The sequence below is a fragment of the Rhinolophus ferrumequinum genome, chromosome 21, assembly GCF_004115265.2.
Source record: "Rhinolophus ferrumequinum isolate MPI-CBG mRhiFer1 chromosome 21, mRhiFer1_v1.p, whole genome shotgun sequence".
NCBI classification, from domain to species: Eukaryota; Metazoa; Chordata; class Mammalia; order Chiroptera; family Rhinolophidae; genus Rhinolophus; species Rhinolophus ferrumequinum.
In genome coordinates, this window is record NC_046304.1 from 39,222,566 (window position 1) to 39,244,293 (window position 21,728).

At 54.9% G+C, this 21,728-nt stretch overlaps 1 protein-coding gene across 7 annotated transcripts in view; it reads right to left on the reverse strand.

The window, feature by feature from the left end:
* HDAC5 (histone deacetylase 5) overlaps positions 1-16,642 on the reverse strand; it is a 35,630-nt gene extending 18,988 nt beyond the window's left edge. Inside the window, exons 1-4 of one of the 7 annotated variants that reach the window (XM_033089449.1) lie at positions 16,240-16,405; positions 16,061-16,133; positions 10,761-10,970; positions 3,765-3,839 (exon numbers count right to left, since the gene is read on the reverse strand). In XM_033089449.1, the coding sequence (XP_032945340.1) occupies positions 3,765-3,839; positions 10,761-10,782 (97 nt within the window). In that variant the 5' untranslated portion in view covers positions 10,783-10,970; positions 16,061-16,133; positions 16,240-16,405. Of the gene's footprint in view, positions 1-3,764; positions 4,281-6,725; positions 6,793-10,760; positions 10,971-16,060; positions 16,134-16,239; positions 16,406-16,486 lie in introns of those variants that run through there. The other 6 variants (XM_033089451.1, XM_033089448.1, XM_033089450.1 and 3 more) reach the window with 6 other exon arrangements.
* Between the last annotated feature and the right edge of the window lie 5,086 nt (positions 16,643-21,728).

The window sequence follows — 21,728 nt, forward strand, 5'->3', positions numbered from 1 at the left end:
CACCGAGGCCTTGAAGGGATGCTAGTGACACCCACTGGTGTCAGGCTGCCAGGCCTCAGGACCCCTGTCCAAAGAGCCATTACTCCAAGCATGGTCTGCGTCTACTCCCATCAGAATCACCTGAGCTGTGTTAAAATGCTGGTTCTTGGACAGCCCTACAGAATCCAAACCGGGGCTGGGGAGACAAGGCTTGGGAACCTGCATTTTAATACATTCCCTTGGTAATTCTGACGCAACTGAAACTTTTGAGAACTACTTTCTCACAGTGTCCCGGGCTGGCTGCACTCATGTCTGCCGCCAACCTGACAGCTGTTACAGCTGTGTGTGTGGACACAGTTAATCTGATTTCCTGTCTGGCAGCTGTGCAGCAGCGAAGGACAGCTGAGGGTCTCAAAAACAAGAAGAGGGTATGAGGTAGGAGGAGATGGGGGCAAGGGAGGCCGTCTGAATGGGACGGGGTGTGCAACTCTGTTCCTGCAGGAAGGAAAACAGCTGACCAAGTGGTCCCCAGTATTTATAGGAAACAGTCTCCTCTCAGAATCCTCAGGAGCTTCCCCAAGGCCAGACTGGTCTCTATTCTCTAGACACACAAACTTTGGAGGCACAAAGACACGTCTACCACATAAGGTTGTGCAGGTTGTGTACTGCTCAAGGGCACCTGACTGAAGGGGCAAGCTGGGGACTGAAATCCAGCCCATGCTCCAATTGCTAAGCCATGCACTCTGGCATGAGGATATATCCACCCGGAAGAAGGGCCACCTTTTGAAAATTTGCACAAAGGGGCTCTTATGTGGGTTGGCAGTGGCCCTACACAGAGATCTGAGTCCAACTCCCAGCTGTCACTTACTCTGTGACCTTGGGCAAGTTCCTTAACATCTCTGATCCTTCTCAATTATAAAACCTGGCTATTAACACCGTCCTAGAAGAGCTAAGGTAAGGAAAGCACTTGATACCCTGGCACTTAGTACACTATAATATTGGTTCTGTTCCCACCATAGTCTCACCCTTCCTACCCTCCCCACACCCTACACCTACACACCCACACCCCCAGCCAAGCTTGGAATGGTCTGAAGAACGTGAATAAGAACATCCAGGGGAAACCCCAATACCAAACTCCAACCCAACAGCACTCCCCGACATCCAGAGTATCCCTTCCCGGCACAGGAAGGAGTCACAACCTCCCTCACTGGGGAAAGGAGGCTCCTCCTCCACGTCTGCTTATGACGCCCTGCACGTTGCCCAAGCATCAGCTCGGGCTAATCCCGGCCAGAGGGGAATCCAGGCCCACGGAAGGGAGGCAGGAAATCCCCCAGCTCTGCGTCCTGGGGAATCCCACACCAGAGTCCAAGCTCCCGGGCTCCCCAAGCCAGGACCAGGCCTGGATGAGGGAGTCCCCACTGTGTGCTGGGCCGTTGTGGGGGAGCCATCAAGGAAGACCTAGGATGGCCCTAGTGGAAGCTGTGATCTGTCCCCTGCCTCAAGCAGGAACAGCAGAGGGACCCGCAACCCTCATGCGCTCCGTCTGCCAAGGCTCTGGCTTACTGCTGGGGCACCTCACCATATGTATTCACCCAGAACAGAGCCCAGGCATCCTGCCGTCAGCCCTGGATGCCAGCCCCTCTAGCATGGCTCACTCACCCATGTGCCAGGCACTGTGCTAATGCTGCGGAATGGCCATGAACAACTTAGCCCAGAGAGCAAAGGACACCTCGAAAACAGGGTTCCAAACCGTTGCTGCTGGACGGAGTAGACAGTCAGTCCATCCTGGAAAGCCCCTGTTCCCTAAGCACTCACACGCAGAGCCTGGTGGCACATACCACTCAAGAAGCGTCCCTGGACACCTGTTTTTATAGCCACAGGCTTTAGCATCCTGTCTGGAGACTGATCAAGAGATGGTGGGGGGTGGGGAAAACCAGGCTGCCTGGGCCCTCATGGCCGTGTTTATCCAGGGTAGATTTTTTTTTAACCCAAAGGTTAAAGTGTTTCTATTTGAAACATCTATTTACATTCCAGAGTCCAAAAAAAAAAAACAAGGCAGCCAAGCTCAGGCCTATATCTGTCCCCAGCCACGTCACAGACACAGCATCAGAGTTGCGCAGGGGGGAACATTCTTAGCCCTCTCCCCGAGCCGCTGAGGTGACTCACGCCTCCCTCCTGCCAGCATGGACCACGCTACCACTCAGAAAGCTAGGCAGTGTGTGTGTGTTGGGGGGGGGAAGGGACAGGGACCAGGCAGCCTTAGGGAAGGGATGGGGGTAGCAGGGTTCCATCCTGCAAGAATCCTGGAGCCTAGCTTGAAAGAAGATGAGAAAACATGCTGAGGAAGAAACTTCAGGCCAACTGCCAGGGGTTGCTGGGAGGCAAGGGACAGCGGGAACAAGGCAGGGTGGGTGGGCTGATAGGGCATCTGCCAAATGGGGCAGAGCTGCCCCCAAGCAGATGCTCTGCACAGTCAGTCCTTTGCTTTCCAAGAGACGACCTTGACTCCTAGAGGCTTTGGAGCAGGGACCAGCAGGCAGGGTCTTTAGCTAGAGCTGCAGACTCCACTAGATGAGGGCTAGACCAGCTCCAGATGTTTACATCCCTTCCCAGGGGACTGGGTGGGGATTCTGTAGGGCCGGTCCCCAGGGTTATGCCCCTACCCTAGGAGACTACATGGGCATCCTTGCCCAGGCAAATGACAGGCCTTGTTCCAAAGGTTTTCCAAATCTTCCGAAAACATTCATCCTGACACATCCCAGTCTGGCTGCAACCTTATCCCTGGATGGTTTAAAGCCAAATCACAGCTCCCACCTTCCAGTTCAAAGCCTGGGACCCACACCCACGTATCCAGAAGCAAAGACTTCCCATACACATACACATACAGACATCCACACCCAAGTGCCAAGCCACTGCCAGGAGGGGCCAAGTGGGCATGAATCCAATAGGCCCCTCCCTCGAGGAAGCATCTTGTGGTGCCGGCCTGGTGGGGAGGCTGTGCCAGAAAGGCCTGATGCTGCCAACAGGTTCCTGGGAGGGAAGGAGGGAGGGAGTGGCCCAGCTCTGGGGGACCCCACCCCCAGCCAAGAGCCAAAAAAGTCCCTGCTGAGAAGGTGGCAGGGCTAAGAGGGTCCACATGCCCATATGAAGACACCTCTTTGCCCTCATGACATGGGAATAAACCAAGGCCTGGGGGAAAGAGACATATGGGGGAGCTAAGAGCTAAGGCAGCAAAGGTCCCTGACAGCTCAGCTGCTAGCCTCTGCCTAACTCCACCACAACTGCACAAGCCTCCTTGCCAGATATCTGACTCCCAGGGGACTCTAGACTGGGGACTTGCAGAAATCACTGCACGGGACGCTCTGCCCCTCAGAACCCAGCCAGAGGAGGTGGGGTAGTCTTTACTCTTGTGGACACTCAGCTCTGGCTTTTTCCCTTGCCCAGACGTGGGGGGCAGGCAGCCTGGAGACAGGTCACTGACCCACTTCCTCCCCTCTGACCACAGTGCCAACTACGCCAGCATTCTCTAGCCATCCACAGCCCCCAGCAGCTGATGCGGATCCTGCTGGGGGCCAAAAAGACTTGAAGGGATGTAGCCGAGTGCTGCTGGAGGAAAGGCAGGAAAACCCACCTCAGAGAGCGCGGCTCCACTGACTGCCATATTCTCAACACAAAGCCCCCCAGAGATATCTAAGCAGGACCCCATCTGGGCAAGGCTCAGAGCCAAATGCTCAAGCCCTGGGTGCCCAATGGCAGAGGGCAGGCAGGGACATTGAGGTACTTACCTGCCACAGGGATGCCGTGTAGAGGGGTCCGAGGAAGGATTTCCAAGGATGGTTCCCGGGCTGACATCCCATCTGCTGAGAAACAGGATTCTGTCTCATAGATGGTCTGCAGCATCTCCACGAGCCCCTGAGCCTTGGGCACCAGCAGCATGCCAGGGAAGGGGCCGCCAGAGGCGGGAGTCGGCCAAAGGGAAAGTGGTGGGGCGGGCGGGGCCCTCACTGCTCAGGGGCTCCCTCAGGCCCCTGCTGCTGGGACCCGTGCTGTGGGGAGGTGCCTCATCCGGCCCGGGCACTCCTGGCAGCAGGAGGAGCCAGAAGGCCCACGAGCTACAGCCCCCCTTTCTCCTAGAAGGGCATCCCACCGCCAGCCTGTCCCCAGCTCCCAGGAGCTGCGGTATGGCTGAGCACTTGGGGGACAGGAAGGGGAGCTCAGCAGGCAGGCGGGCTCTGTGTTCCCTCCCTCCCAGCGCTGGGTGACAGCTCTGGGCCTGGCTCCCTGCTCCTCCTTCCCGAATGAGCCTCCGGCAGCTGGCAGGAGACTGAAATAGCAGTTGGGGGAGGGCCCTGTCTATAAATAGGTGGAGCGGGCTGCCAGGAGCCCAGGCCTGGCGGAGGCCCCATGGGGGGAGGCGAGCTCCACCCCAGGAGGAAGCGCCAGGCAGGGGGATGGGAACAGAGGAGGGCCTGCACTCAGGGCCAAGGCCACAGAGCCCGTGGCCAGCGGCTGGGATGTGGAAGGGCACAGCCAGAGTCCCCATGCATCTGGGAGCAGCACCAGAGCTGGAGAGGGGCTGGAAACCAAACAACCAGATTCCATCCTCTATCTTCTCTCTCGCCATCCAGGGCAGGTAAAGGAATCCGAAGGGTCTGCGAGAGAGTGGCAGACAGGGCCACCTGGCCCTAACCTTGTGTTTTCCTTGGAGTCCTTCTAGCAGCCAAAATGGGTTTATTTAACTTCTGCCCTCCCTGAGCTGGGAGGTGCCTCCCCACCCCCTCAACCAGCAGGGAGACCCCCGAGCAGCAGCTAAATGACAGTCACCTCCAGCGGCTGCTCCGCTTCCCTCCAGGGGCCAGGAGACTCTTCCTGGACGGGCTTCAGCCCGGAAGGCAACCAGGGAGCACCTGCCCAGTCTCAGAGCACAGGGAGCTCTTCCCTGGCAGTGTGCCAGTTGCAATGCTAACAGTAGCACATACATTTAGTCTGCATGATGAGCTCGAGAGACAGGTGCAGACAAGGAAACTGAGGCATAGAGAGATGAAGTCACTCACCCTAGATCACACAGCTACTTAAATGGTAGGACTGGGATGTCTGAGCTCTATCACCACAGCCCACTGCCTCCTGCACGTGGGAGTACATGAAACTGCCCCAACATTTCCGTTAACAGGTACAGTGACCCCCAGTACCCAGGGAGGAACAGACTTGAGGTTGGAACCCCTCTAAGAACAGTCAAGAGGCTGACAACATCCAGCTCTTCCCCACCAGCCGCAGGCCTGGCAGAGGAACCCCTGCTCCTGGGGCACTGCTAGCACCTCGGGCCGGTGCCCCATGAGGACTGGTGATACCCACCTACCCGGCCCACTGCTGACCCGTCCCTTCTCCTCAGGCTGTGCCTCCCACTGGCACAGAGGTCCCACTTGGCCCCCTGACCTCACTGGAGCCTTTTAATAGCCTGGTTATTCCTGGGTCTGTGTCCCCCTCCCCCTTCCTGATGTCACAGTTGCTATTTTGGAGCCCCCTCCTGGCCCCTTCTTGCCCCCAACTGCAGGCATGGAGCCAGGGACACCTGTCCTCTCCCTGGACTGGATGACCTCACCCTCTTGTCAGGAGCCCGGGAGGAGCTGGCCAACCAAGGACACAGTGGCGGTGGCTCCTGAAGCCCATCTTCCCAGCCGACTTCTGCTAGCCAGGGATGACAAAGGTGCCTCCTGCCCTCAGGTGGGAGACCTTATGGATGGGGGAGGTGGCAGAGGTGGGCTTTCCCAGGCTGTAGACTGGCTGGCAAGATGTATATTTGGGGATGGGGTGTGGGGGAACAGGACCTAAATAAAGATCTGCAGCCTCACCTTTGGAGCCAGGGCAAACTCTAGAAAAATGGTGATGAAGCAGGGCGCTCACAGGGGTCTGGAGTGGGTGGACACTTCAGGATACGTCTGGGGCCCTCGTTCACCATTCCCAGCCCCAACCTCCTGGCCAACCAGGCTCTCTGAAGGGGAGGGGAAGGGAAGGCCAAGGTCCCTTCAGTGGGGTGCTAGGCAGCAGATTCAAGGGAGCCCAGAAAGCTGGGGCCAGCAGCCTCTCCCAGCTCAGTACTCCACCCACACAAGCTAGGAGCAACCGGAAGGGCTGGCTAGCCCTGTCCTGGCGCTCTCTGTCTGCCCCAGGCACAAGCCAGTAAGGTAGGGGAGCCCTGTTCTGGAGGAGAGGAAGTCACCTGTTACAATGACTCGAAGCAGAACCTGGAGTGTCCAGAAACCTAAAGAAAGAGAACTCTCTGCTTAGGGAAGATGGGAGCACCCAGGAGACTGACAGCCAGTCGTGGCCAAAGCCAGGGGCTTGGGGCAGTAACCAGCACTGTTACAATTTCCAGTAACAGCATGATGTGGGAAGCAAAGTATCAGACAGCCAGACAATCCTCAGTGCAGTTCCCCGAATCCTCCAGGGGAACAAGAGAGGACGCCTGACGTAGAGACAAGTGTCTTTCTTTACTTCTGAGATTCAGCTGATGCAACGAGATCTCCTAATGTCTAATCTCAATCCTTCCTGCTTTCTAGCCCCTCTCTCCTCGTAGTTCACGTCTCTTCTCCATCCTCAGCCATCCAACACCCCCACGTGTCATCCCACAAACCTTACAGAGCACCCACCACACGAGCCTCATTCGCAGCCGGCACCATCCCTTCCGACCCACAGTGACCTTGCTCCTTCCGGCGGAGGCTGGGCTCAGGTCTCCCAACCCCCTATACCTGGAAGAGGGGAACCCCATGCTGGCTCCTGGGGGCTCCTCCAGGCTCTCATTTCCTGGGCCCAAAAGGCTGGGATGAGGCCTGACCAAAAGGAAGAAAGCAATGTCTGCCTTGCGCACAGTTTGAATGCCAAGGGCTGGCCCAGGAGCATCCCAGATGGAGTGTGGGGTGCCAGCTTCTCTGGGGCCCCGGAGACATCGGCCTGCCTGCCCTTCAGTTCTCTCCTGCGCTTTAAGCCCAGTCATGCTGGAGCCCGTCGGCATCGCCTGGGAGCTGCCATGTGCCAGGTCCCATGCTAGGTGCTGGCTGAACCCTCTCATTTGAAACCAAGTCCAGGAAAAACGTAAACACCTACTTTGGCATCTTCCACATTCTCTCAGGGTTGACCCTGCCTCCTCCCACCGTCCCATTCTAAGCCTTCAATCCCTTTGGAATGATGGAGCAGGGAAGAGGAGGTGGAGCAGAACCCAAGCTGGAGTGAGCACAGAAATGCACCAAGTGGCACTTAAGTGGAGAAGGGACACCAGCAGTCCACTTCCCGGACCCCCAGCCCACGCTGGCACTGACCCACTTTCTCCTCCTCAGGGCTGGCTGCCCGCCTTCCCCAGGGGCTCAGAGGCAGAGCCTGAGCCCAAGGCTGGGAGGCAGGACGCCGAGGTTCCTGGCTCCACCCCATGCCCATGCCCCAGTTTCTCTGGTCACCCAGAAAGGAGGGGGCAGCTGCCCTCCCTCCCTCCCTCCTGGGAAAGGGAAGGAGAGAAAGTGTGGAGTGTGCTGGGAGGTGCTGGGCAGGCGGGTGTTGTCATGAAGCTTGTCTCCCTCCCACGCTGGGGACGAGGAACGTGGCCGCCTCCTCCTGGAGCCCTGTCGCCATCCAGACTGGCCTCACTCGTGCCCTCTCTTCTGGGCAGTGGCATAGAGGACAGAGCCGTGGCCAGAGCAGGCCTAGGTCACAGGTCCCAGGGCAGCTCCTCCAACCGGGTCGGGCCAAAGCCAGGCAGCAGACATACTCCGCCAGTCCTTCAATCCCACTGAGGGGAGCAGAGGTGATCAGCTCCAGAAAAATAAAGAAAGCCTAACTGCTTAATCCCCCTTTTGCCAGACACCCGCGAGCGGCGTGGCGTCCTCAGGGAAGCAGGCACTCCCATCAATGGCCCCTGCCTGTACCCAGGACTGCAAAAGAGGCGAATCAGGTCAAATGCTGGCGTTTGGCCCAGCCCAGAGGTAAGTCGATCAGCTCCCACTCCCTGGGAAGGAGGGGTAAGCCCCAGAAGTAAATTGCTCCGCGTCTCCACCTGCTGCCCCTCACCCAACACACCCTCTCTTACTAACCTGTTTGCTTATGAGGGCAAGGATGGACCACCTTCTAGTTTCCTTCCGTTTCCCCACAGACCAACTAAGATTGTCTCGCATGTTAGGGATACTCAGCAAGAAGTTATCAAACAGGAAAGCTCCTGTTCTGAGAAATTGAAGGGAACCCAGGAACAGGGCTATTCTGTGCCTTAAGGAAAAAGGAGTGAGTCTTCAGGGATTAGGGAGAGGGTGGGAGGTGCTCAGGGGCCAGGACACCCAGGCCCTGGGGACTGACCATTCTCATCGTTCCCATCTCTCTCCCCAGCCCCGGGACCCATGCTCTTCCTGGTCCTCTCTGCTGGGTGTCCACGGGCGAAGTGGACACCCGCATGCTCCACCTACAATTCATGGTTTCATTTTACTTCCGTGGAGTCCAAAGGCACATGGTATCCAGGCTTCTGCCTGGCGCCGGGTACCCACATCCCCAGCCCAGATGCCACCCTGAGCTCTGGGAATAGCAGAGGCTGGGCGCCTTGAAGAGGATGAGCTGTGGAGGTAGCTGTCCCCCTGAGCAGCTCTAACTCCACAAATGGGAGAGCCAGTCCGAGAGCCCCAAGAAAACTCGGTAGGAAGGGCCTCAGGGGACTGCTCCAAGCAACGTCCCCAGTTCTGAGGTCTTTCCACCTTCCTAAAACGAGGTCCCCAGTCTCTGGCCCCCTCTTTCTCTCCCTCCTTCCCGAACACTAAAAGACAGCATCTCCCCCTACTGGGGGGAGTTGGAAAGCTGGCCAGGAGGCGCAGCCAGTTCTGTTGACCCCACTCAGGAGGCCTCCCCGGCCAGGCTCAGCAGCTGCTCCAACGCCGCCTCCCTCATGCGCTGGTGGACACCTGCAGCTACTACAACACTCCCAGCAGAAGTGCCTACAAGGGGTCCTGGGACCTCCAGCATCTGACAGGCAACCCAGTGACTTCATCTATCCGAGGTTAATTATTCTAGCCTTTCACTTAAGGGAATAAAATCCCAAAGCTGCCAACGGATGTCTCTGGGCAGCTTCTGTTCCCTTGGCCCTGGGTTAGACCCCAGGCCAGATGTGACTGGAGGTGGCTCCTGGACAGGTCAGTGTAGTAGCTCAAAGGAAAGGAGCAGTTGGCACTACTGCCGGGCCTAACTGACCCTGCTAGGGGCAGTGTCCAACTGAGATGGGCAAGGGACTGATGAGAACCCAGCAGGCCTTTTCTCTCCCTCCACCAGCCCAACCTCGGAGGAGGAAGCAGAAAGTCAGAGCTCGCCTGCCCACCCTCCAGCACTGGAGTCACAAAGACCTCTCCCTGTCTAACACCTGGCACAGCCCCTACAGGTTGAATGAAGGCAAGGCAGAGGCAGGAGATCTGAGAGAGAAGCACAACCCGTGCAGGAGGGGGGTCATAAGGCCGAGCTGACTCGGTAAGTCTCAGGAGCCCAGCCTTCGCCCGCTGGCACTCTACTCTGCCCGCAGCCTGTGCCCTGGGCCTGTCATGCTGGAAAGGGAAAGGGGAGGGGGAACACCCTTGACCAAAATGAACGGCGCAAACGAAACAACCCCACTAGCTTCCAGCTTCTCTGAGTCTGCTGGACCCCCAAGACCCTGGTCAGGGCACCTTCCACGTATCGCCAGCACCGGGACCCCACAACAGAAGCATCACGTCCAGCAAACTGATGAGGGAGAAGGAGATGGCAGGGGGCCTGGATGCCGCCCTGATGCTGCTTCTGTTCTCCTACAAATGGTTTTTCACCTCTAGGCCCTAGTTTCTCTATCTCTAAAAGAAGGAAAACTATCCCTCCACCCCTACAGAAAAAGATGTGAGGGACAGGACAGGCTGAGGGGGGTTCAAGTGGAGCAAGATGGACTCTGACCCTTTCAGACTGTGCAGAAGCAGCGACAAGGAGAGAAGGCAGTTATTACTCTGACCACACTGACCCATGACCCTCCTGTGACAGTCCTGAGGGTCCAGCTCAGGCCATTTGGACACATCCTCATGGGCAGACACCCAGACCCACCCACACATAAAGCTGCCTGGAGTCCCACCCAGAGACTATTTCTAGCAACACAAGGCAGGCTCCTAGGAGCAGAGAATAGAAAATCTGAGAATCAAAGAACCCCAAATTAGGAATCCACCACGTCCAGAGCCTAAGAGGAGAAGGGGTATTATACCTGACTCAAAGGAGAGAGCCAAGACTCTTCTACTGACATGTGACACCTGCACCCCAATACCACATACCCCCAATACAGGCCGAGGCCCAAGGCCCACAAACCTCCACTTAGAAAAGTGTATGGAACACAGAGAAACACTCTACCAGGAAGAGAACCACCACCACAAAAAGGAAACTAGGCATTCAGCTATTGCAGGGAACTTCTTCCAACAATCTCCCTGGACCGCCCAGAGACTCAGGGATCCACACCTCCCTTCACCTCAGGACTGTCTGTCCTGGCGAACAGGGCAAGGCAGAGCTGGAACTGAAGGCCCGTGAGTTGAGAGGACAGGCGTGGGGACAGAGCTGGACTCCTGCCCTCCAGGACCAGACCAGACTGTCGACCATCAATTCCCAGGTGGACCCTACGATCGATAACTTCAGGTTCACCTCTGTCCCTCTGTACTCCTGACCCCTTTGTTCCCTTACAGTTCAGACCCTGAAGGTCTCCACACAGCCCACTGCAGCCAAAGCCACCCCACGGTGCCCTTCTCTGGCCTCCCAGCTCTTACCCGACTCGGTGGGAGAGTTCATGCCGGCTCTGGGCCTGCAGGAAGCTGGCGTTGGGGGCTGGGACGGGAGGGGGTGGAGCTGCGGTGGTGTCAAGAGAGACAGACGATAACAGACAGAGGACGGGACAGGAGCCCGGGGCCGCTGTGCCTCTAATGCCCATCCGAGGCCATCCTTCGGGGCGAGGCAGTCAGGCACTCAGAACGGCATTCCTGGGGAGAGATGGAGCAGGGTTAGAGGCCCCCAACTCAGGCATCTGCAAGATGAAGGAGACCTCAGAGCTTGTCAGTTTACACCTGGGGAAGAGGAGTGACACCTGCCCAGGGGCGCAGAGGGAATCGGCAGCACTGGACCAAACTCTGGTTTCTTCTCTCTCTAACTGGGGAGGCTGCCAGCACTCAGGGGAAGGGAAAAGGCAATAGTAGTCACACCTGAACCAACTCCTTTTCAGGCGATGGTGCCCACTGCCAGTGGGGAGACCTGACAGACTCCCAAAGGTGCCCGATGTGGGACTGGGTGTGCGCAAAGGAGAAAGTGCAGGGAGGCTTCTGAGCTCTGTCCGAGGCAGTGGGGAGATGCAGGGCTGACCGGGAGTCCCTGGTGACCCAGCCCAGCGGCCGGAGCTGGGGCTCTCAGATGAGTGACATCTCCTCCCTACTCTCTGATCCTGTGCCACCAACTCTCAAAATGTAATGTGCTTCTGCTTTGCTCTCCCCCATTTAACAACGGGTCAGGGCAAGAGGGTAATCACCCCTCTTCTGCCCATAACCCATGCTGTTTCCAGGAATTCGGAAAGGCAGAGACATTCACCCTACCTGCAGTACCCCCCAGACTGGGGTCCAGGGCCCAAGCCCAGGGCTTTGTGTATATATTGGGCAGGTTGTGCCCTGTGCAAGCTCTGAAATCCAACCTGTGCTCTGCCTGCCAAGCTATGGGTCACCCAGGCTGAGTCCACCCAGAATAAGGGACACCTTCTCCCAGTTTGTGTAAAGGCATCAAAAGGCTTAGCGGGCCACTATTAAATGACCATGAGTTTGCCAACGTGTGCCCACTCCTCCAGCCCCAGAGCTAGTCCTCAAGCCTCAGACACTACACATGCACCCACCTGGGCCCACCCCTAAACAGTCCACGATCCTCCCCAGACATGATCTCATTCATTTTCTTCCAAAGGAAGGCAAGCCCTCCAATACCCAGTGAAAGCAAGGTACCAGGAAGCTTTCGGATGAGGCTGACAGGAGCTGGATGTTTAAGCCCTAACTCTGCTCCCCCATCCAGGAAACGGCAATCAGCTCTGCCCCCTGGACAGCCCCACCTCCTGGCAGGATGAATTCTTAGTAAGCCTTGCATTTCTCATCAAGGATTCCCAGGGGTGGGGTCCATATGCAGCTGAGTAGTCTTGGAGTCAGCCATGGCAGGGACACAAGAAAACACACACACACACACCATGCATGCACACACACGGACACACACTAGGAAAACCTCAAGTCTTCCTAGGCCTACTTGCCCCTTGCTCTCACCCACAGGATCTGGACTCTGTGGCTGGATAAAGGTGCACTCAGATGGGGGAAGTGGGAGGAGGCCGCGAAGGGGCTGAATGACTCCCCACAGGCACGGGCACAGGTGTGGGGCAAGGACAAAAGAGGCTGTGCAGGGCTGGGGCCAAGTTCAGGAATGCAGCAGGTGGGGCTGTTGGTGCCCTGGCAGGGCGCGCGTGGGCAGGCAGCTCAGCCCAGGCCCAGTCCGTGCCCACCCGGGGCTGGCGCCCAGTCCCGCTCACACCCTTTTCCGTGGGCTGGGGAACACAGCTTCAGAAATTCTCACGATTCCCAGCAGCCCAAACGGCCCAGCCCATCTCCCTACCGTGTTTCCCCGAAAATAAGACCTAACCGGAAAATAAGCCCTAGCATGATTTTTCAGGAGGACATTCCCTGAACATAAGCCCTTATGCGTCTTTTAGAGCAAACCTTAATGTAAGACCCGGTCTTATCTTCAGGGAAACACCGTAGTAAAAGGAATCTCCACAGCAGGGAACTCCGAAGGGGCAGAGCAGAGCCTCAATAGCACAAAAACTAAGTCAAGATCAGCCGTGAGCAGCCATCATCCTCACCCTCTGAGAAGAAGAAAGGAGGGGCTCCTAGAATTCCCATGGGCTCAGGACTCCTCCCCACCCTGCAGGGCGCAGCAGGACCCCTGGGCCCTGTCCACCTGCAAAGAGCGTCTGCCAACGCCCCCAGCTAGCCTCCCCAGTCAACAGGGGCTTCCCTGGGAAACAAAGCGTTTGATCAAGACAGGCGTAGATTCTTGTCTAGGTTGGGGCATGAAGGGGAAAAGGGCAGCATGATGGTTAAAACCTGAGCTATTTGGTCCCTCCTCTGCCAGAGAAACTCACTGCTGCCTACTGTTATATGACGGTCTTGGTGGGAAGTTGGGGACCAAGTGCTATGTGACTCCTGAATGACTAACTTGGATGGCAAACCAGTGAGCAGCCTGGCTTCCTTGACCTCATAAGTAGGCAGACCCCAGGGTCCTGGCCTACCCCTGTCAACTCTCTCTTCCAGTCAGACCCCTCTCCCACTCCAGGATCCAAACCCACCTCCTACCTCCAGCCAGGATGATAGGGCGAGGAATGAGGGAAGCATCTCACTCTACAAGCTCATGGCTAAGCCTGGCTAAGCCGGGGCAGGTAGGGCAAAAACCTAGGGGGACACCCCCTACCCCATTCGTGAGCAATAAAAACTCTGGCAGAGGGTGGAAAGAGAAGGTAAGACAAGCAGCGGAGACACGGAGACACGGAGCAATGCAATGCCCCAAAGGCCACAAGTTTACAGCAGGGATCTCTCAAATAGCTCCCTCAGAATTCCTGTGGAGTCAGGTGTCCCTTTGAGGGCCGCTCTGGAACCTGGACTCCAGCACCACCTGGCAGCTTCTCCAAACACACCAGCTCTGGCCCTGCTGGAGGCAGGCCCAAGTCCTGAGCACTGTGGCCGGGGTCCCCTCCCCAGGTTACAGGCAGCTAGGTGAGCTGTCTGAACCAAATCCCGTGAACCTGAGGTTGCCCATAATCTGAGCTCTGCCCCCAAAGACATCATCAGAAAGCTAAAGCCCAAATATCCCACCCCGAGGCGCAAAGGACCTGTCTTTTTGATCCCTCTCGACTGTGGCCGTGGGACTGTGACCACTTCACCTTCCCCAAGCTGGGCCACCAGAAGCCCAAGATTACCAGAGCCATGAGGGGTAGCTGACTTGGATGTCCCGGCCTCAGACTAAGAGAAGGGGGAGGGTAACGGGAGGAAAAAGGCACCAGGCTGACAAATTCATTTTTGCGATCGGCCCATTTCTGTTTGTCTGCTCAGACGCAGCTCCAGGCATCTGCACAAGCCAGATGGAGGAGGCTGCTATTTCTAGAAAAAAAAAGGGGAGGGGTGAGAGGGGAGGGAGGGAGGAGGCGGAGGCAGAGGGCAGAAGACTGGGTCTGTTTGCCCTGAAACCTCAGGCAGAACGATACCCCCTCCCCAGCACTACCAGACAGGGTCCCCATTCAAGAAAGGGCTGGGGCCAGGGCTGGGGTGAGGTGGGGTGGGGGAGAAGAAAGGCAGAGAAAGTTTAATTAGCTCAAGTCAGCTCCAGGCTACAATAGGCCCCCTCACGGGCTGCATCAGGTTTTCATTCATGAGCAAATGACAGTGTTCCAAAAATGCCAAGAACCGCTCCCCCCCCACTTGCAGTCTCTCTCCCCCCCACCCCCCAACAGGAGTGCATCCTCTAGCAGGCTGGCTGAGCCTGATACTGTGTTCCAGACATCCCTCCTCAAAGGGATGTGAGTAGGAAGAATTCATTATTAAAGAGCAGCTGGTACTTCAGCACCAACTGTACTCCCCCCAGTTCCTATAGCTGGTCCCTCTCCCCCTTGATGCAGAAACACAAACCCCCCCCCCCCCACCCTAGGCCCCATTTCTAAACACACAGCTAAGATGCCACCCCTAGGGAAGGGAAAGCAAACCTTTGTCTCTGCATGTGATGCTGCTGCCCCCCACTCCCTCCAAATTATGGGATCCAGCCACAGAGGATATGCTGGGAAGGAAGGGAAGGCTGGCACAGGCTACCATGCCCTCCATCCTTGCTCCCAAGTAACTTGCACCTGGCATCTGTCTCTCTGGCCCTTGGCGAAGATATGGACGGATGGACAGACGAGATGGAGATACTGGAGGCCCACCCCCCTAACTCAGAGAGACCCCTGCCTGCCTTGTTAAGACGCAGCCCAGATCCAAGTCTAAGAGGGGACACAAGCAGAGAGGATTCAAGAGAAGGGGTAGGAGGCAAACCAAGATCTCCCCAAGCTCTGTGTTTAGGAGGGAGAGGAAGGAGGGAAGACTGGAATGAAGAAGCAGGCAGCCCCCAACGTGGCTCAGCCACCATCCCCAGCCTGGCCCAGCCCAGCATCTCAACAGCCAGCACAAAAGCTCAGGGGCCCCAGTGCCTGGAACTCTGATTGAGGACCCACCCTGCCTACATCCTCTGACCCTGAAGAAGCCCAGGGCAAGGCCCAGCCCCAGCTCCAGTCCTGCAAGGCAGTCTGGTCAAGAGTCCCTCTATCCAAGTCTCCTGGATTTCCCATCCTCTGGCTCCTTTTGTTCCTATGATCTGGCTCCATCCTCCCATCCCAGCTGGACCGTGAACCCAGTCACCGTTACTCCAACAGCCAAAGCTAACTGCAGGCCCCAGAAGAACAGTGGTCACTGTCAGAGTGGTGGGTCTCTTGAGCAACCCCCCCAAAAGCAAACGCAGCTGCTCCTCTTCCTCTTTAGGGACACACCTCATCTCAGAAGGCCAACAGTGGGGGTATCAGGTGGTCACCTCCTCTCCCAAATGCAGCATCCCCACCTTCCCCTCTTCTCCCCCCACCAACCAGACTGCCAGATTAATTACTTACCACCCAACCAGTTCTCATCTCCCCCAGGGCCCCAGAGAAGGGTGGGGTAGGGAAGCAGCCTCCCTCAACTTAAAACACAGACAGTGTCCAGGCCTCCATGAAACAGAGACCCAGGATGAAAAATGGGGGGCATCCACCCCAGACAAGAAGCGGGGAGCTTGCATCTCCTAGCTGTCTCTCTGGCACCAGGGTGTCAGACAGAAGGGGGGGGAACAAACGCAGTAACGCCTCAAGGGGGTGAGGGTGAAATGGGAGAGAGAAGTAAGGTGGGCCCAGAGGCCCCCTCCTCCTGCGCGGAAATCAAGGACACAAAATCAAGAATGCGTTCTTAGGTCTGGGTAGAAGCGCTGTGGGGTGGGCAGCGCCCCTCACCTCAGAGTACCAAGAAAGGAGTATCCAGCGAAGAGGGGTCTGCATAGAATCCAGGTGCAGGACTCAAATCGCTCTGCAACGCGACATGCGCCACCCGGGAGGGGGCAAATTAGAAAGCCCCGGCCGGTGTCCGAGCCATTTGGGGGTGCGGGTCGCAGGAAGGCGGGCCACTCCCTTACCTGCAGGAAGGCGCCCCTGTATGGGAGGAGCGGGGAGGGGCGCGCGCAGTAACCCCGAGGCCCGGCTCCCGGGCTGGCGATGCTACGGCGGGGCGCCGGCCGGCACCAGGAGCCGGGAGGAAGGAAGGGGGGCGCGGAGCGCGGCGCGCGCGCGGGGCGCCCGCGGACAGCGACGGCAGGAGGGTGCGCCGCCTCGCGTCCGGGGGGCCCGGGGGAGGTGGGATCCAGGATGGTGCGGCGCTCTCACCCCCTGCGGCTTGAGCTCCGGCTTCGCGGGCGGCGGCGGCAGCAGCGTCGGCGGCAGCAGCGGCAGCGCCTCCTCGACGGCTCCTCCATCTTTGCGGCGGCTCCTCCGGCTCCGCTCGCCGCCGCCACCAACAACAACATTCGGAGACGTCACTCCCGTCACGTGACCCGACCCGGAGCTAAAAATAGACCCGCCCCCCCCTTCAGCCATCTCCAACCCCTCCCCTCCCTCTCGGCCCTCCCCGCGGGGCGGGGCCAGCAGCGCCACCGTGACAGCTTCTTAAAGGGCCGGTACTCAGCTAGGGCCTGGACTGAGGAGGGGGTGGAAGGCAGGGGATCGAGCTCAGCGAATAGTTCTGAAGGAGCGCTGCAGGCGGCCAGGTCTGGCTGCTGGGGCTCAGCCTTTGGGACTCTCGATTTTCCTCCCCGCGCTTTCTCGACTTCCTTTTCAAACCTTGGATGGTGCAATCGTTGCCTGCCTAAGCTTCTCCCTAACACGCCCTCCCGCGGTGGGGGAGGGGAACTGGGGAACGGAATCCTAGGGACTGGAAGGGCCCCGGAGGCCCCAGCCAGGGTTCCAGGCTGCGGGTGGATGGCTGGAACAGGTCTCGAGCTCGGACTGCACATACTGCATCTGTGCCAGGGAAAAAAAAGACTGGGAAAAGCCAGGGTATGATTGTAACAGTCCAAGGCCTTCAAAAGGAAGACTTCCGGTTCGACTTTGGTATCATCCTCCTCTACAACTCCCCTTAGGATACGATATAAGTATGTGTGATTAAACTTAAACAGTTTTCAATAACTCAGTAATTCCACTAACAAAAAATTTATTCTAAGAAAACAAACATTTACGTGTTCAAAAATGAGTATAGAAGGAAAAGAGATTGTTTATAATGATGTGAAAAGTTGGAAACAACCTAAATATCCATCAGTAGGGGATTGGCAAATAAACTAGGGTACATCTACTCAGTGGAATGCCATCCAGACATTAAAAAAATATATAAGTCTATAATGACCTGAAAAGATGCTTAAGATATTGTTTTCTCAAAAATCAGTAATCAAACAAGTACTACAGAATTGCTCCATTATTTTAAACAATAAACTAGATCCATATGTTTGAGTATGTGTGTATAGAAAAAAATCCTGGAATACATACCAAAATATTTACCTTTGCTTTCTTCTTTACTTTTTCGTTTATGTCTGAAGTTTTGCAACTATCATGTATTACTTGTCTAATCAGAAAAAGTAAATGACAGGGCAGACGGGTGACTCAGTTGGTTAGAGCACAAGCACTGGGCAACAGGGCTGCTGGCTCGATTCCCGCATGGGCCAGCGAGCTGCGCCCTCTACAACTCGAATGAAGTCAATGAGCTGCCACTCAGCTCCCGGGTGGCCAGATGGCTCAGATGGTTGGAGCAGGAGCTCTCAACCACAAGGTTGCCGGTTGGACTCCTCGACTCCTGCAAGAGATGGTGGGCTGCGCCCCTTGCAACTAACAACTACAACTGGACCTGGAGCTGAGCTGCGCCCTCCACAACTAAGACTGAAAGGACAACAACTTGACTTGGAAAAAATCCCAGAAGTACACACTGTTCACCAATAAAGTCCTGTTCCCCTTCCCCAATAAAATCTTTAAAAAAAGAAAAAAAAAGAAAAAGTAAATGACATACATAAATGTTTCTGGAATAAATGATAAAGGTTCTTCCTACAAAGCATCTCATGAATCAGTTCCCTCTGACACCTCTCTAGCCCCACCCCTTGTTCTAAGCCAAATCACCCCTCACCTCAGATACTACATCTGCCACCCCAATTAGTCTACTACCTGCATCCATCCCAGCTTTCTCCCAAAACAAAGTGACCTTTTTTAGAACATAAATCTAATCAAAAGGGGGCCTAAAACCTTTTCAATTTTGTCACTGAAATCTGTAACTGGCACAGAAAAGTGCTTTCCAAATTTTAGGGTTCCTACAAATTACCTGAAATTTGTTCAAAATGCTAATTCCTGAACCCCACCTCTAGAGCTTACTTTATATATGCTCTGATTGACCTTGATAACAATTTGTAAATATACGTCTATTTATGGCATTTTTGGTTCAGTGTCCATCTCTGTAAGCTTCTCAAGTACAGAAACCACACATCTCCACCCAGCACAGTGCCTGGAACAAAAAGAGACTTAATGAATATTTATTAAATGAAATGAATGAGCGTTAAAAGATTAAGCCAAGGTGACCACTTTTTAACTGGACAATGGATTATGAGTAGAAAGGCTGTCCCCACAAAGTTATCCCACGTCACTCCAAGACAAGAGTCCTTCTGCCTCTATCCTGTAATGATGGTACCACTTATTTGCTATCACTACAACCTTATGTTGTCTCTTGTCAGCGGTTGGGTTGGAATCTTGCTTTCTCAGTGCTTATGTTTTGCATCCCCAAGCTGAGTATGAGCCACTTGAGAAAAGAGATAAGATCATATTTCTTGTTGCCTTTCCAGCACCTAGCGCATCACTTCACACATAGCAGATACTCAGTAAAGGCATGGGAACACTGAAGATTCTGAAACTTCTTTTCTCAAGATCTCAGCACATGAGGAAAGAATCTCCCCATCTGGCATGACATATGTCAATAACTGTCACGTGGAACACCTCCACTAGGCACTTCCCATTCCACAGATGAAGGAACTGAGCCTCAGAGAAGCTAAATAATTTGCCCAAAGTCACTGAATTCATGCGTGCAAGAACTGGATTCAAACCCATGTTTCTCTGTCCCCAAAACACTAGAAACAGGGCCTGGGGGAGCTGGGGTCCCAAGCCCAGCACTCTAGCCCTCTTCTCTGGAGGTCCCTGAGATTATCACCTTGGTCCCCCAGTACCCAATTGCCCTAGAAGTTACAAGAATTCACCATATGGGGACTTGATGAGCCCTCAGATTTCCCTTTCTCAGGTAAGTGGGGGTTAAATAATTCCACATTCATTCTACACATGTTTCTTGAGTACCTGTAGTAAGTGCTGGGGATGTAGAAATGAAATCTGCCTTTAAGGAACTTAAGAGTTCCTCACAGAAAGTAAAACTGTCTTTTTTTATAAGTCCCTTTCGTAATGGTCCTTGCCAGGATCATTCACCATGGAAACAAGGGTCATGGCATTGTCTTGTTAACCATTGCCTCAGTTTTCCAATGTAGAGTGAACTTACTAAAGATGGGAACTTCTGTCCCTGGGACCCAGTGGTGAATTTGGTAGAAGGAAATCAATCTTGGAAGAGAAGCAGGCATTTAACCAGCCTGACAGGTTGGCACCACTATTGGACTTTGAAAAAGAGGCATCAGGGCTGGGGAGGGGAATGAGGAATGGTGAACAACACTGCTAAGGGCTCTGGGAATCGCTACTCTTACCTGGAATCATGAGAAGTGAACTGGTCAGTACTTAAGAGCAGGAGAGAGAGAACCTTCCCCTCTGTTCAGTGGACACTGCTGTACTGACAGCTAGTACCCATCTATCTCCTCCACACCCCTTCTCCCTCACCCAGGGTCTATGCCCGCTAAAGTTAGCATTGCCTGGGGAACAGACAGGGCACCCAGTTCCCGTGTGCCCTCCCTCACTTCCAAACTCTCACCCAGAATTTCTCCTGGAGTGGAAATCCTCAGATCCACAGGCAGGATTCCAGAGGCTCTGGGAGGCTCTGGCCAGAGTGGGCTAGCACAGTTCAAGTCTCTGGTGGTGCAATACTTATGTGGCCCTGCTGGCCTCCAAAGAGTGCCTGGGGTGGAAACAGTCTAGTTCTGCCTAAATATAGCTTCGGGCAGAAAATGACATAGAACAAGGAAGAACTGAGCTGATAAACCCAAGCGATAAGCATTTACTAGATATCTATCAAAAGAAATATGCATTCTTCAAAGGTTTTATGATTATCAAGGGCAACTTATACATAAAGCACCTTGTTCCTAGTCCATTCAGCAAGAATTTATTGAGCATACTAAAAAGTTATGAGGCCAGCACAATGCTAGGTACTGTGGGGACTGCACAAAATAAGAAAACAGGACAGGAGGTGATAAAACTGGGTCCTAGGATCAGTTCCATCCCCATGTGCTGTTGGATGAGTCATTTCCCCTCTGGACCTTGGTGTGCTCATCTGGGAAACAGGACTCGGACTTCTGTTCTCTGATGTCCCTTTCAGTTGTGACACTCTGTGAATTCCAAATTAGATGTGATGGCAGATGTGACAGCATCCAGAATAGTACTGGGCTTCAAAGGTTAGGCTGGACCTTCATTCCTTCAAGATGCTTTAAGGTCCAGTCCTGCCCTTAAGCTTTTTACAATATGCTCAAGAACCAGAAGAGACTTTATTTCAGGGAGGACAATCTAGATGCTCAAGGCACAAAGCAAAAGCCCGTTATTGAGGACTGAGTTATGCAGAGTATAATAAAAGCTACTCCCAGGATGTTTGAGTTTGGCCCAGGCCTCCCTGGATGATGCTGGACAAATTCCTTCCTCTCTCTGGACTCTTTCTTTACCTATAGGATGAGAGCGTTGGACTGGATTTCCTTCCTTCCAGCTGGAGACAGTTCTGGATGGTCCCACAAGGTGAAGTTGAGAAGGAAGGGTGGAAAGTGTTCCTCCTCCCTCCCCTTCCCTCCTTCTCCCTTCTTCTCTAGACTTAAGCCTGAAGGAAACTGGTTCCAGGCCTATATCCAGCACAGTCATGCTTGACTGTTTGAGAAGTTTGGGGGAAGAGCAACAGACAGGTGTCTGGGCAAGCCCTCAGCCTTCTGGACTTTTATTTTCTTCATATGTAAAATAGTATGATTGGATGGATGACTTCTGAGGATTGTTTTCTAGCTCTGCGAGCTAACAGTTCTAGATTTGTAGCTCAAAACAGCAACAACAACAACAACAAAAATACAAGGAGGGCCTAACTGGAGGCGAGGGCCTTAGTCATTCCTCACTTTAGAGCTTGACACCTTCTGCTCCCTTCCCAGGTTTCCCAGCTCCTGCCTTCCTGGACCAGAGATTGGGAGCAGGCCACTTTGTCTTACACTCAGCAGTGGCCAAGCCTGGGGAAAGCCAGCATCGTGGCTCCTAGAACAAGCTGTGAATTTGTTTAAAAATGAAGACTGTTCTGGGTGCAGCTACCGCCATGTATCATTGTGCCTTAAAACACACACACACACTCACACACACACGCACACACACACACCGGGAGTGCCAAAAAATGTATGCAAGTGGACAGTTTGGTCAACGTTGCTCAAGCAGT